Here is a 14,782-nt window from a genome sequence, read left to right on the forward strand (position 1 = left end):
ATGAAAGTGAAGAATTGATAATTTTTTTTATATATGGTGATCCACTTCAACTTGTGGATTAATTATCGAGTAACTAAAATTTATTACAACTAATTATTTGGATGTAAATGACATTATACTTTCAACTAAATACAACTATCATTTTATTAGACTTTGGGATATCCTTTCTCTGAATGAGATTTTCATTTCCCCAATGTTTAAATTAACCAAAGGAAAAAGTAAGAAAATATAGTCCTTACTTTTCATGTGTACGTCGAAAACTAAAGACAACTAGTTATGCCACACATAAAACTCTTATGAAAGTTATATTTTTTTTTGGTTCAAATTGTAATCGATCATAAAAGATTCTTTTACAAAAATAATAAAAATAATTGCCATTATATATTCATTTTCTCTTCAAATGAGTCAGGTTAGTACACCAACCAGTCTTTTGTTGCAGGCCTTCTCTCTGTTCTCCAAGTCAAATTTAAACCAACCTTTTGATTCTTTCGATTTTTTTTTCTTCAATATTTCATTCTTACATTTGACATTTCTAGTCTAACCAAATGTCCTAAGCATCCCTTCTTTGCCCCATACCCTATTCAACACTTCCATTTTCTTAGTCAATATTCAATCTCGCTGTTCCCAGCTTCTCTCCCTCACACGTTCTTGAATAATTTTGTTATTAGAATTTTTTTATATTAATACTCCTTTAATTATATTAAATGCAGAAAGTTCAACCGCGTGACATCTCACACGTACACATGCACTTATATATACACATTAAATCCTACATAAACTTTACCTACCAAACTCCCATACAAGAAAATTAAATCACAAAGCACAACCCATTGTTCTCAAAGATTTTTGGATCAAATTAATTTTTGTGTTTTAACAAACAATGATGTCAACATGGAGAAAGAGAAGAGCAGCAAAGAGAAGCACATCAAAGAAAGAATTAATAGAGGAAAAAACTATGGAGTTGTTAATGATTCCTAGCCATTTCAAATGTCCAATTTCTTTAGATTTAATGAAGGATCCAGTGACTTTATCCACAGGGATAACATACGATCGAGAGAGTATTGAAACATGGATTGAGGGTGGAAATCAAACATGTCCAATCACCAAACAAGGATTGAAATCTCTTGAGCCAATTCCCAATCACACCATGAGAAAAATGATCCAACAATGGTGTGTTGAGAATAAAGATCACGGAGTTGAGAGAATCCCAACTCCAAGAATTCCCGTTACCTCATCAGAGGTAACGGAGATTCTTAGGAAGATTGAGTCTTGCTGCTTAAAAGAGCAGCACGACTCAAAGAACTCTTGTCGAGCACTGGTCTTGAAAATGAAGATAATGATAAAAGAAAGCGCGAGGAATAGACGTTGTTTTATCACCAATGGAGCTGCAAAGATCTTATCATCTACACTTGTTGGATTTTCGGAGAAATTATCGGTCCATGATGTTGAAACAATGGAAGAAATCTTATCAACTTTGACTATTTTATTGCCTCTAGATGGTGAGTCAAAGTCAACTCTTGGATCAAAATCATCGTTAAATTGCTTGGTTTGGTTCTTGAAATGTGGGAGTTTATCAAGCAGGAGAAATTCAGTTTTATTGCTAAAAGAAATTATGAAAATAGAGGAAAAATGGAGAGTAGAAGAGTTATTAAAAATTGATGGAGCTTTAGAAGCTTTAGTGAAGCTGGTGAAAGAGCCAATTTGCCCTACTACTACAAAAGCTTCATTATTAACTATTTACCATATGGTTAATTCATCTCAAATTATAAACCAAAAGGCTAGAGTGAAATTTGCTGATTTGGGGTTAGTGGAATTGCTTATAGAGATACTTGTGGATTGTGAAAAAAGCATATGTGAAAAAGCATTAGGTATTTTGGTTGGAATTTGCAGCTCAGAAGAAGGAAAAAGAAGGGCTTATGGTTATGCTTTAACCATTCCTGTTTTGATCAAGAAATTATTGAGAGTTTCAGATTTGGCAACTGAATTTTCAGTTTCAATTTTATGGAAACTAATTGGGAAGAGGGAGCAAAGGGAAAATGGTAATGTTGTGCTAATTGAAGCACTTCAAGTTGGTGCTTTTCAGAAATTATTGTTGCTAATACAAGTTGGTTGTAGTGAAAGAACTAAGGAGAAGGCAAGTGAGTTGTTGAAATTGTTGAATTTGCATAGAGGTAGGATAGAGTGTATTGATTCTTTGGACTTGAAGAACCTAAAAAGGCCATTTTGAATTACCTTAGTTTAGTCCATGTGTATACATAAAAAATTTCATTTGTCAGTGTAAAAAATTGAACAAGAACAAAGTGTTCTGGACTTCTTTGGATATAACTTTGTATTAATTTTACGTTATCAATGAATAAAGAATTATTTTAAAGTTGTAAGAAAAGGTGTACTGTGTAAAGTAATTCGAAAATGGTACGTGTAGAAATCAAAATTTTAACGGATCAAGCCCATATGAAATTTGGGTTGAATCCTAAATTCAAGACGCTACAAGACGACTCTTGAAATTCTAGGAGTCTATTAGGATTGCTTGGAAACTACTTTTCTAATACCCTAACTTGGAGGCCACTCTACCCTAACCTGAGGTCACTCTTATAAAAAGGGTTACATATTCCCTTAAATAAAGATCCCGAAAATTGAGGTCATCTAAAAAAATCCCATAAATTTTCGAATATTTGCGAAGAGATCAAGACAATGTCGCGATCAATAGGTGTTCTTCTTTATAATCAAATACTTCAAGAAGAAGACTCACACAATGCTCGACCTTCAGAGTGATCAAATACATCCTGGGAGGTTTGCTTGCATCATCCAACGTTCGAGGATGATCCAGCCCTCGAATTACGGAGAACAATCTGGTGGCAAAATCAAGGGAACAAACAGAATTCTATCCATGAAGATTCATCATTAAAATTACATTTCTCCATATTTATATTGTGATTGCAGTTTATTTTTTGTATTGCAAAAGTATGTTGAAACTAAACAGGCACACTTTTTGGGACCAGTTCTGTCCTTCATCTCTTCTTCCTTCAAATCAAAAATTACAAGGTTCAAAATCAACTGTTGAGATGGCCGAATACTTAAAGTCTCGTATTCAAGTTTCGGCAAGCCTACACTCCGACTGTAATGACTCGACAAGTCGTTTTGAGCTCTAATACATCGTTCGGCGATTTGAGGCCTTGAGTAGCTTCACTTCATATTTCATGACTTGTACGTGTGGTCGAAATTAAATTTCGGAAAGTTTGGAGTTGATTCAGATGGAAAATTTTCAATTCGGAAGCTTTAAGTTGGAAGAGGTGATCAAGGTTTGACTTTTGAGTAAACGATTTCGGAATCGAGATTTAAAGGTTACAATAGGTTCATACGATGATTTCATACTTGAGCGTATGTTGGGGTTGATTATCGAGTGGTCCGGGAGCATTTCAGCGTTTAATATGAAAAGTTAGCATTTTGAAAGTTTAAGAATTTCTTAAGTTTGCTTTGAAGTGGACTTTGGTGTTATCGATGTTCGTTTGAGGTTCCGAGCCTTGGAATAGGTTCGTATCGTGATTTGTACATAAATTTTGGCGTCATCTGGGATATTTAAGTATGAATCAGACGCATTCGTCGAAGTTTTAATGTTTGAAAGTTAAAAGAAGAATTTTGATCGTCGAATCGTAGTTTGGATGTTGTTTGGTGTTATTTGAGCCCTCGAGCAGGTTCGTGCCATGTTTTGGGACTGGTTGGTGTATTTGGACGGGGTCCCGGGGGCCTCGGGTGTGATTCAGGGTGGTTTCGGTTTCGGACCAAGTTTTGGTGATTTGATGCTGCTGGTTGTTGGTGCTGCTGGTGTCATGCTTCGCAATCGCGAGTGGACTTACACGATTGCGAAGAAAGAAATTGGTGGTTGTGTTTTTGTACTTCGCGAATGTGAATGAGAATTAGGGGTCAGTGGGACTTTACCTTACGCGAACGCGACAAGGTAGTCGTGAACGCAGTAAGTTGCTGGGTGTGCAGTTTTCCCATCGCGAACACAGAAGGACAACCATGAACAAGAAGGAGGAGTTCCAAGCTAGGGGCAAGTTGTCCATTGCGAACGGCTTGGACATGAACGCGATGATGTGGATTGTTAGGTCTTCGCGAACGCGATGAAGGGTGGGCCTGAGCAGAATTGTTTTAAAGCGGGATTTGTCTCTATTTTTCTCATTTTCTTCCATCAGAGCCGACTTTGGTGCGATTTTGGAGTGCCATATTCATCATCAATCATGAGGTAAGTGATTTCTACACGTTGTGAGTTAAATATACGAATTTAGGCTTGTAAATTCAAGAATTTAAGTGAAAAATGTGGGATTTTTTACAGGAGCCTTAGAATTTATAATTTCGAGTTTTGACCACGGAATTGGGTATGGAATTAGGAATAAATTATATATTCGAGTTCGGGGTGGTATGAATAATGTTTATCTTCGATTTGTTTTTGAAATTCGGGCACGTGGGCCCAATGGTTTACTTTGTTGACTTTTCTAGCGGAGTTGAAAATTGTTATAAATAAATTATTAAGAGTATTGGAGTATCTTCTTATTGGTTTTCATGATTGTTTGACTAGTTTTGGATCGTTGGGCGTTGGTTTGAGGTGCCAGAGAGGCGTTGGAGCTGGTTATGAAACTTCAGATCGAGGTAAGTCTCCTCTCTAACCTTGTGAGGGGGAATTTACCCCGTAGGTTTTATACTTATTACATGCTACATGTTATGGGAGATACACACGTATGAAGTGATGAGTGTTCGTGCTTATGCTAGAGTTTCTTATTATGTTCGGGTAGACTTAGATTCACGCCATGCTTTAATAGTATTAATTGAGTTATTCTTGCCTGTTTAATTACTTTATTTCGTGTTACGACCTGAGACTAGACTCGCGTAGAGTAATAGACTTACAATTTTAGATATTTGACGAGCTAATTGATAAATCGTGGAAAATTGTGCTTCCCTTACAAATTTCTTCCGCGTTGTGCATATTTATCGAAAATTTTCCTTAGATTTTATAACTCACACATATATTCGTGAGTGGGTTCAAGGACCCCTTAAAGCTTCTTATGCTAATGGGATCTGGTCGTTCGCCTTAGTAGGATATTGTAACACACTCTTAGTAAGTGTCAATTTCGACCCCTCGTTACTACTTCTTTAGAGTTAGGCTACTTACTTACTTGGTACGTGTTTATTTACGTACTCATGTTGCACTTCTGCAGTAAATGTGCAGGATCTGACATGTTCATTTGGTGGTCACTTGGGCGTGTAGGCGCAACTGCCAAGGGGACTTTATGGTGAGCTGCATTCTATGTTACGATTCATAGTAGATAGAGTCTCCATCATAATTATTTGCTTTATCCCATTTATCTTGTATTCCAGACAAATGTTGTATTGTTATTGCACTTTTTAGTAGATGCTCATGCACTTGTAACACCAGACTTTGGGGATTCCTAGTGGATGATCATAATTGTTGTTATTATTATTATTATTATTATTATTATTATTATTATTATTATTATTATTATTATCATTTCACTTTATGATTTATTTATATTCGGAATTTATTAAAGAAAGGCATAGGTTTCTATGAGTGCCAAATTTTATTCTATTTATTTAATGAAATTCCTATTTTTTAAAAAATTAAAATGGATTATTATTAGATGGTTCGCCATTGGCTTTCCTAACGGTGGCGTTAGGTGCCATCACAACCTGTTATGAATTTTGGGTTGTGACAGCTTAGTACCAGAGCACTAGGTTCACTTAGGTCTTATGAGTCATGAGCAAGTCTAGTAGACTAATCGGTACGGAGATGTCTGTTCTTATCTTCGAGAGGCTACATGGCTATTAGGAGAACTTCCCTTCCTTGATTCCTCACCGTACAACTTGATTTCGTTAATGCTTGTGCTTTCAGTTCCTTCCTACTCATTCGTACGTGACGTCAGGCATTTGTTGTTGTGAAGCACCGATGAGTTGTGAAGATGATACAGATGCGGTGCAAGATGTTTCTCCCTGCGTATTTGAGTGGGCTATTATCATCGCCTTGTAAAGGGGTGTTTTGTCATTTCAGCCCAGTGTTGGTGTTGCCTACGGTGTAGATTTAATATATTTCGAATTAGGTGGAATTTTTGTTAACATTGTGGTGTCTCCGCCCTTGATTGAATGCATTGAGGCCCATCGGTACGTTGGTCTTCATTTGTTTGCCTCTGGGTACGATGTGGTGAGATGAAACACAAGAGGAAGATATCATAGATGGTTATGTGTTGAGACTTCAGGATTGAACCGGTGTTCCCAATGTTGATAGTTCGAGGGAGATGATATCTGAGATAGTTTCTGTGCTTAGGAATTTTGAATGTGATGAGAAGGTCTCAAATGGAATGTGGGAAAATGAGTATTCAATCATTATTTTTGATGCAATACGACTTCGAGTTTCAAACATATTGTTGTTCCCTTGGGTGATGTTAATGAATGAAAGGACTCTTAGGGCTGGCAGATCAGTGGGGACCTTGGGAGATCAATTGATCTCATGATGGATGTAACTATAGCAATGACATTAGAGGAGGTCAATATGAGTTTGATGAGGTTCCTACAAAGAGTTCTACTTTCTGCCTAACATGGGATGCATGTATTGCGATGTGAGCTTAGGTCGCTTGAAGAAGATGGTATGACCCCTAGGAGGTTGAGCGTGTGATGTTGGATGATAATTTGGGATGTGTATGATTGGTGCAACAAGAGCTCGCGAGAAGTTGGCCGAGTAATGGTGTGTGTTCATGGTAACTGGGAAGAAGAAGAAGTCGTTGTGAGGTCTAGATCTATGTGATTGTAGCATAAAGCTAAGTGGTGGATCCCACTGATCGGGTCCAACCCTACACCACTATAGAGTGGCAAGAGCGGTCGATGTAGCTTTTACCCGAAAAGGTCGGGATCGAATCCACAGGGAGCTAAGATATGTTTGGAGGTGGATTCCTATCTAATCTAGCTGTGTGCAATGCTCTTGATTGCACTTACAATCATTCTTTTGTTTGTTTGCTATTTCTAATTTTATACTCATGATGCACGAAATTAAGCTAAGTAGATATTTTGTAGGGTTTTCTAAATTGGTAAAAAGGCACTAGGGAAGTGACTTACTCCTAGGTGAGTATTTAGCGAGATCTAAAACTTAGGGTAATAATGTTATAGTTGGGATCGTGATATAGCTAATGCAAAAATCTACTCACTATATACCTCTCGGTAGTTTGAGTGACTCTGCCTAAATTGTCTTTCTCAAGCCCAATTGAGTGTTCAATTTGTGCAAGCAATGTTGGCTCAAGCCGGGTACTACTATCTCTAGGTTAAACCCTTTAATTGGGGCTATCAATCTCTTGAATACACCCCAATTCCTTGTAGGCCTGAATTTTCTAGACTTAAGCTTTCTTTCTCAAGAAGAGCCTAAGTCAAAAGAGCACAAATTAGTGTTTGCAACCACCAATTCAACATGAAAAGCATAAATCAGGCCAAATATCAACCACCCATAAACATCTAAGCCCTAAAATAGGAGATCCATTAAATACCCATATTAGAGTTAAGCCACAACCCTAGCTAATGGGTTTAACTACTCATAATTGAAGAAGAAATCATAAATTGAGATGAAATAGAAGTCATAAATTGTAATTACACGTTAAGAATCTAAGACTAATTGCTAAACAAGCTATAAAATTACTCAAAAAGGAAAAAGCGACGGTTTCACGTGCTCACTAAAGATTGTCACACCTCCTTTTTTACTACACCCTCGGAAGGATGTATAAATAAGGGAGTTTTTTTCAATTAAAGGACAATCAAAACGGAATTTATTTATTTAAAGATTCAGAGTCGCCACTTGGGATATTTATAGTGTCCCGAGTTGGTCAGGGTATGGGGTCGGGTTGTGGGGAAGGTTTGGGACCGTCCGATCAGGCTGATTCAACGGTCCAAATCGAAACAACAGAAACGACGTCGTTTGGTCTAAGCTGTGACGGACCGGACCGGGCTTGTGTTGCGCTGGGTTAATTGTTTGGGCTTCTTAAATTAAATTGAATTTGTCCCAATTCCAATTTCCTTCTCTTTTATTAATTCTTTTTTTTTCAAAATTAAAACTAAGATCCTAAATTAAATTACAAAACTAAATTAACTTATTACAAATTTCAGCTAATCCTAAATAATTACCACAATTTAATTAAATATCAATTTAAAAAGAAATCACAAAATTTAACATTAATCATTAAAACACAAGATACGTTATTATTATTATTTTTTTGATTTTTCATTTTTGTAAAATAATAATTTACTTAATTACTATAAAATGTAAAATTATATTTTAAATGCAAATGCTATATTTTGTATTTTTAATGCATTAGTAAAATTAGACATGTACACAAACATAGGCAAACAATCAGGAAAATCGCACAATAGTTCCTAAAAATAACACATAATTAAAGAAAAGACCTAATTTTGGGAATTCTTTTGGAGTAATTCGTATGAGGTAAAATCCACGTGCTCACAAAGATAAGATGACCTAAAAATTTGAAAAAGAAGTATTTATACACAGCTAAATTTTTCGGACAAAAAGGCCCCTGATAGAGGTACCGCTGATAGCGAAAAATGGACCGCTGCAGCGGTGAGGCTACCACGGCTGTATAAAATCAAGCGCGGACCGCGGTCTTCAACTTTTAGCTCAAGTTCAGGCTCTCTGAATCTCTTCTTCGCTGATCGCGGTAAAAGGACCGCTGTCACGGTGGAGGCACCGGTGCTGCATAAAAGAACCATGATCAGCGGTGACTGGAAAATCCCCAAATGAAAACTCTCTGATCTTTGCCATAACGGACCGCGAGATCAAGACCGCCTCAACGGTGGATCCTCCGCGTCCGCTGTTGATTTTCCGCTGCAGTGCTCAGTTGACTCAGCTTTGACTTGTGGAGGTTTCACTCTTTTTTGAGCTGGTTTTGACTTTCTTGTCTCTTTTTGACCAAACAATGCAAGCAAGCACATAAGTGAGCTTTTGGGAATACTTGTACACACTTTTAATATAAAACTCAAGCAAAAAGGAGCATAAAATATACTAGAATCCCTAGTTATCAACTCCCCCAAACTTAAGTTTTTGCTTGTCCTCAAGCAAACAAAGTAATTCTCACCTCCTCAAGATAAAAGAAAAGAAAATTTAGCTGCCCTAAAGTAACCTCATCAAGGAATCAATTGGGACTAACAATTACCCTCAACTCAAATGCATTATCAACAATACACAACTTTTTAGCACTATGGCTATAGTGCGACACAAAAGCATCAAGAGTTGACTCAAATCATCAAGGAAACTCTTTCTATTACATTGGTCATTGTGGAACCCAAACTCATACTCCTCAACTCTCCACAAGCAACTCTCACTTTTAGATTGTAGCACTCAAACGAGGATTGTGGAAGACACACTCATCTCTCTCAAAGGAAGGTCACAAGTCCGGCTCTAAGTACCATAAGCTTGCCCCTTATGTGAGTCACTACTAATGTAAGCTCACCCAACTCAAGATCATATAAGGCTTTTGTGGGAATGTAATAAAGGCTTTTGGTTCAGGGTATGATATATATTGGTCTAAGAAGGTTTCATCTTCCCTTAAACACTTCATTTGCTTCATTTTGGCATACATTTTCTTAACTCTTTGAGTCATTTACTTCTTATTTAGGGGCTAAAGAGACACACTGTCACTCTTTCTTGTTCATTTCAATCCTTTTTATCCTTTCTAATCTTTTCATGCCTTTCATCTTTTGCTTTTATTGACTCCCTTCATTTCTTCTACATTGTTCACTTTCTTTTTGAATTTTTGGCTTTTCTTTCTTTTTCTTTTTGCCTTTCCTTTTTTTTATTTTGTACCTTTTATAACTTTTGCATTCCTCATCTCTCCCCCCAAATTTATGCTTTTGCCTTGTGCTAAGGAAATATAGGGTGCCAAAAGAGGACCATTTTAGAATGGATAAAGGCTTGTATCATGGTTATTGAAAGAATAATGGCTATGGCTCAACGAGGTTGACTAGGGATATCATCATTGGTAGGCTATGGATGTTTTTAAATCTCAATTAGGATCAAGGAGCGCATATAATCACTTCCCAAGTCGAGCTTCACTTAGGATTTCGCCTAGATAAATATTCAGGGCAAGTTCTAGACTTATTGGTTGTCACGACCCAAACCGATGGGCCGCGACGGGCATCCGGTACCTTACTCAACAGAGTACCAACATAATGTATCTTTCATATCATTCTATCATAGGTAAACGTACCGAAGTAAATCATGTGGAAATACAAACTTATACATATGAAGAACGAGCCTATAAGGCCAGCATGATTCTTTATATACTCGAAACATAGGCCGACAAGGCCATACAAGCATTCATATACAAGATATCTCTCTACAAGCCTTAAGAGTACATACTTATCACAAAGGTCGGGGCAGAGCCCTGCCATGATACACGTCTAAATCATACTGACCAAACAAGCAACTCCGGAGCAAATGGAGCGCACCAACATCTTCCACTTATCTGATGACCTACTTGGAGGACTCTTGACATGTCTATCAGAACCTGCAGGCTTGAAATACAGCATCCCTATGCAAAAGGGATGTCAGTACGAATAATGTACCGAGTATGTAAGAAACATAAATAAATACAAAACAAACATGAAAGAAATATAGAGTAAATGACTCAACCTGTAAGTCTGGATAACTCTGTAAATCATGAAATACTTATAGTGTTATGCATATGCATATGAATGTCATGTCGTACATAGGTACATGTGTTCATACCATCATCAAGCCACCGAGGGCATCCCATCATATCATCTTGGCCACTGTGGGCAAAATCATCAATGTATACCAGCTGATCAGGTGGTGGTGTGTATATAACGACGTAACCTTTTTCCATATCCCATATACATATAATATACATATATACACGTATATAACGTCATCTGGTCATGGGTCAATATAGATGTATAAATGAATGCAATGCATGAGAAGTACGTCAATAAAATTTCTCGGAATGTCATAAGACTATTATGCCTTTGAATAATATCATGAAGTAAACTTTTTCAACTTAGGTATTTTCTGAGACCCATGAACAAAAGATATAATAATAAGACACATAGGAATTCAAAAACATAGGCACCTCTAATATTTCTATGATTAGAGTCATTTATGTAAGTTGTGCATTTGCTCGTTTCATTTGTGTTGTATGGATCATGCCAAAAAGAAAGAAATGATAACCTTAACATACCTGGGCCGATTCTATTGACAATCCCTCTAACACACATCAATTGCGACAACACGTAATGGCGGATTGAAGTATGGAAAAATCCGTATGATATTCTTGAGAAAGATTATACCGTGCTCTTTTAGAATTGCAAAAGATCATGTTGCTAAGGTGCTAAGAAATCTCGTTGGATTCACGTTGCCAACATTGGAATCCTTATATGACTTGATTGAAGGCTTTTAGAAAAATCCTCACGTTTGGAGAAGTTTTATAAGACTTCTCAAAATTATGAGCTTATCCAGCCATTACCTTGTTTTGATCCAAGTATCCTTTAATATTATATACACAAAATGAGCTTTTATCTTCACGACTTGTGGGCCCCACTTTTGGGATTTATTTAATCCAAAATTTTCCTACACATGCCACCTATTTATGGACTTAATGAGTCATTATTGGTGGCTTTCATGGATGCCATGTTTTGGCTTAAACATTATCCAAGATCTTGATTTATTTAACCACTAATTCATTAATTCTCCCACTAAAATTAATAATTAACTAATTACCCACATATTTAAGAATTATCTCAAATTACTTAAAATACTACTCACTTTTTATACACCTTATACACCTTACTATCATGGCCATGTGGTACCTTATATGGTACTATTTCATAATTACCGGATATTTTAGCTCGGGCCATATTTTATCCCAAAATGCCAAACTTCGACGAAACTCATTTTATATTTTTTTTGATTTGCTTACCCTCTCACCTTCACGAATCTACTTATCCCTTGTTTGAAATAGCATAATACTTATAATCCCAAAATAATCTAATTCCTGTATTTATGTCGATTAACTTACGACAAAACTTTAACGTACAAAAAATGTAGGATGTAACACCTCAATTCCGAGCTTTCATAAATTTATTCATGGTGTAATTTCATGTACGAAAACATGGGGTGTAACATTATTCCCCTTGGAACATTCGTCCTCGAATGTTGACTGGTGCACTTATCATTTTCATAACCTACGTCTTCCGAATACTTTAGTACTTTCCTTGCCATCTAGCAACTGTTCTATGAATAAATCCAAAGTCCAAGGCATTCCTCCCTTAGGACTTCTTCACACACCACGACTTGTAGTCAGAATCCTTTCAATATCGTAATTATTGCTACCTTTTATCATGTAGTCTGTACGACTCTGGCCTTGTATGTACGCCTATGCGACTCTTCTTTCCTTTTTTCCCAGCCTTTAGCCAATCTCTAGGCGTCACTTTATAAGCATATACAGAGCTTGATAAGATGTCTATTTGGCATTTATATGTATACCGAAGTTCTTCGTTCGGTACTTTGTTGAACTCACGAATATTACTATACCTTATTTTGTTTATCCATTTATATGACTTTACTGCACCTAGGTAGGTCATACTATACCATAACTCTTACCTTGATTTATCCTTACTGAGGTCTACTACCAAACTCCTGGATACTTTCATTGCTTATCTCATATGCATATATCCAAGTCGTTTAATGTTCCCTAATTACTGTTCATCTTAAGAATAACAGCCTAATCTCATCTCATACTTTGTGACTTTTGTCCGTCCATTGTTTATTACCTTACGTGGGTGAATTAATGACGTACAATTCATGAATCCCTTTCTTTAAATCATTACTCAATCAAAGGCCCAAACGTCATCCTTCATCTATCACAATTACACCCTTATTCTACCACCAGAGCAGTATTCCAACTCTTTTAAATGCTATTAGTCTTAGAGTGCTTTGAGGACTTATCCATTCTCGTCACCTTCTCACTCGCCCTTTTTTATCCTTCCTCTTATCTTTCGAAAACTTTGTCGCTTTACCATACTTTAGCTTGTGACCTACTCATATCTATTTATATAATTTGCAACCTTCCTTCAACTTGCTTGCAACATATATTTCCTTATGCTATTTTGGAACATCAAGCTAGACATCACATCGTCTATGACTCTTCTTTATTCTTTTGACTAGGCCACTCGATACCTAGAAACCATAGGCTGGAACGTATGCCACTGACGCTGCCGCTATCATTCCTGGATACTAAATCCCAACACTTCTAACCTTCTATCCGAAGTATGGACTATTCATGATCTTCTGCATTTGAGTATCTCATACGTTATCCACCTTTACCCTACTTATCTTAAAGTCTCACATCATATCTTCTATCTCTTTCATGACCTCCCTTCCATATAGGTATAATTCACATCCACAACTTGAAACTTTCTTATAATACTTGCACCTATGGTGCATACATAATCTGGTGGTAGATCCATACTGGTACTCTTCTAACTAGCTCTATCGTAGAGCCGTTATAGAATATTGTGGTTTTATTGCACTATCTCTCTTATGCATATGATTTTAAGGTTGATCCTGCAATATTCTCAATCACAATTTCTATAATTGTCTCGGGCCAATTATCAGACTTCTGATTTACTTGGTTGATGTAACTCTTTGGTTTCCTCTTCCTTCTGATCAGCCTTTATGTAGACTTAATCTATCTTCTAATCTGCGGCTCATGGCATTTAGTTATTACTTTAGCCTTTCATGAACACTATGGAAAACCACGAATCAATCTTCTAATAATTCAATCCTTTGTTTATGATCTGGACCTAATTCCCTCTTTTAGATTATACCGGATTCTTCTACGGCTGATCTTTAATCGAATAATTCCTTTCGTTCAATCTTAGTTTTCTTCAAACGTAAGCAATTGCTTTTCCTGGTCTTTTTGCCCCTTGTTAGGTGTATACTTAGCTTATCTGAGTTCTTACGCATGCCAAATTTTTTGTGCAACTCATATGGTCTCGAATATTACTTTTGGTTTTACTCCCTGGTCATTAGCCATGGCAGGTGCAACTTTCTTTTGGAGTGCATACAATTTTGTAGTTAAGATATTGTTACACAACCCTTTCCTCTTTAGGTCACTATGCTTTGGTTAAATCCCACTTCCTTATTTCCTCAACTATTCTTTCATTGTGGTACTTAGGAAAGATCCTATGACTCTTGTAAAGATTTGAGCTTATTACATTGTCTACTCAATGGACCTCCTAATGTCCTTCCTTGCCTATACTTATCCGTAGTTACTTACCTCCATGACCTTGTGCTCGTGGGGTTGCTTCTAAACTGATATTTTGGTTGTTTTCCCTGTGGCACTCCCTTTTATCTCCGTAACCCTCATACGATACCTTTACTACCCCAACTTCTATCTTAATATTTCTTAAGGTCATGACGTCAAATTTGTGATACTGAATTCCCCATGTTGGTGTTCATTCTGTTTATCTTGCACGGTCTATTAATTTGTCTGTATCCTCTTGTTTAGCCATAACTAGGCCCTTCATGAATCAACTACTAACTACTCGCTGGCTCATTTTCATATCAATATTCCGCGTAATCTTTCTTGGTTTATTTCCCTTATCTTAACTTACCTTTCGCACTGGCTCCTTATTTATCAATAATATCTCGGGCAGGAACCCTTACTTCCTTTCCTTGACGTCGTGTTTGCATAGTGTTCTG

The 14,782-nt window shown here is 36.8% G+C and overlaps 1 protein-coding gene across 1 annotated transcript; it reads left to right on the forward strand.

Moving 5' to 3' along the window:
- Window positions 1-791: 791 nt before the first annotated feature.
- Window positions 792-2,231, forward strand: LOC104221071 (U-box domain-containing protein 21-like). Its single transcript, XM_009772052.2, has one exon. It carries the CDS (start codon window positions 881-883, stop codon window positions 2,225-2,227), a length of 1,347 nt encoding a protein of 448 aa, XP_009770354.1. The 5' UTR covers window positions 792-880; the 3' UTR covers window positions 2,228-2,231.
- Window positions 2,232-14,782: the final 12,551 nt, after the last annotated feature.

Source organism: Nicotiana sylvestris, chromosome 4, assembly GCF_000393655.2.
Source record: "Nicotiana sylvestris chromosome 4, ASM39365v2, whole genome shotgun sequence".
NCBI classification, from domain to species: domain Eukaryota; kingdom Viridiplantae; phylum Streptophyta; class Magnoliopsida; order Solanales; family Solanaceae; genus Nicotiana; species Nicotiana sylvestris.

What these genes read in the sequence shown, in the direction of transcription:
- LOC104221071 (XM_009772052.2), top strand. Translation starts at nt 881, where the DNA reads ATGATGTCAACATGGAGAAAGAGAAGAGCAGCAAAGAGAAGCACATCA.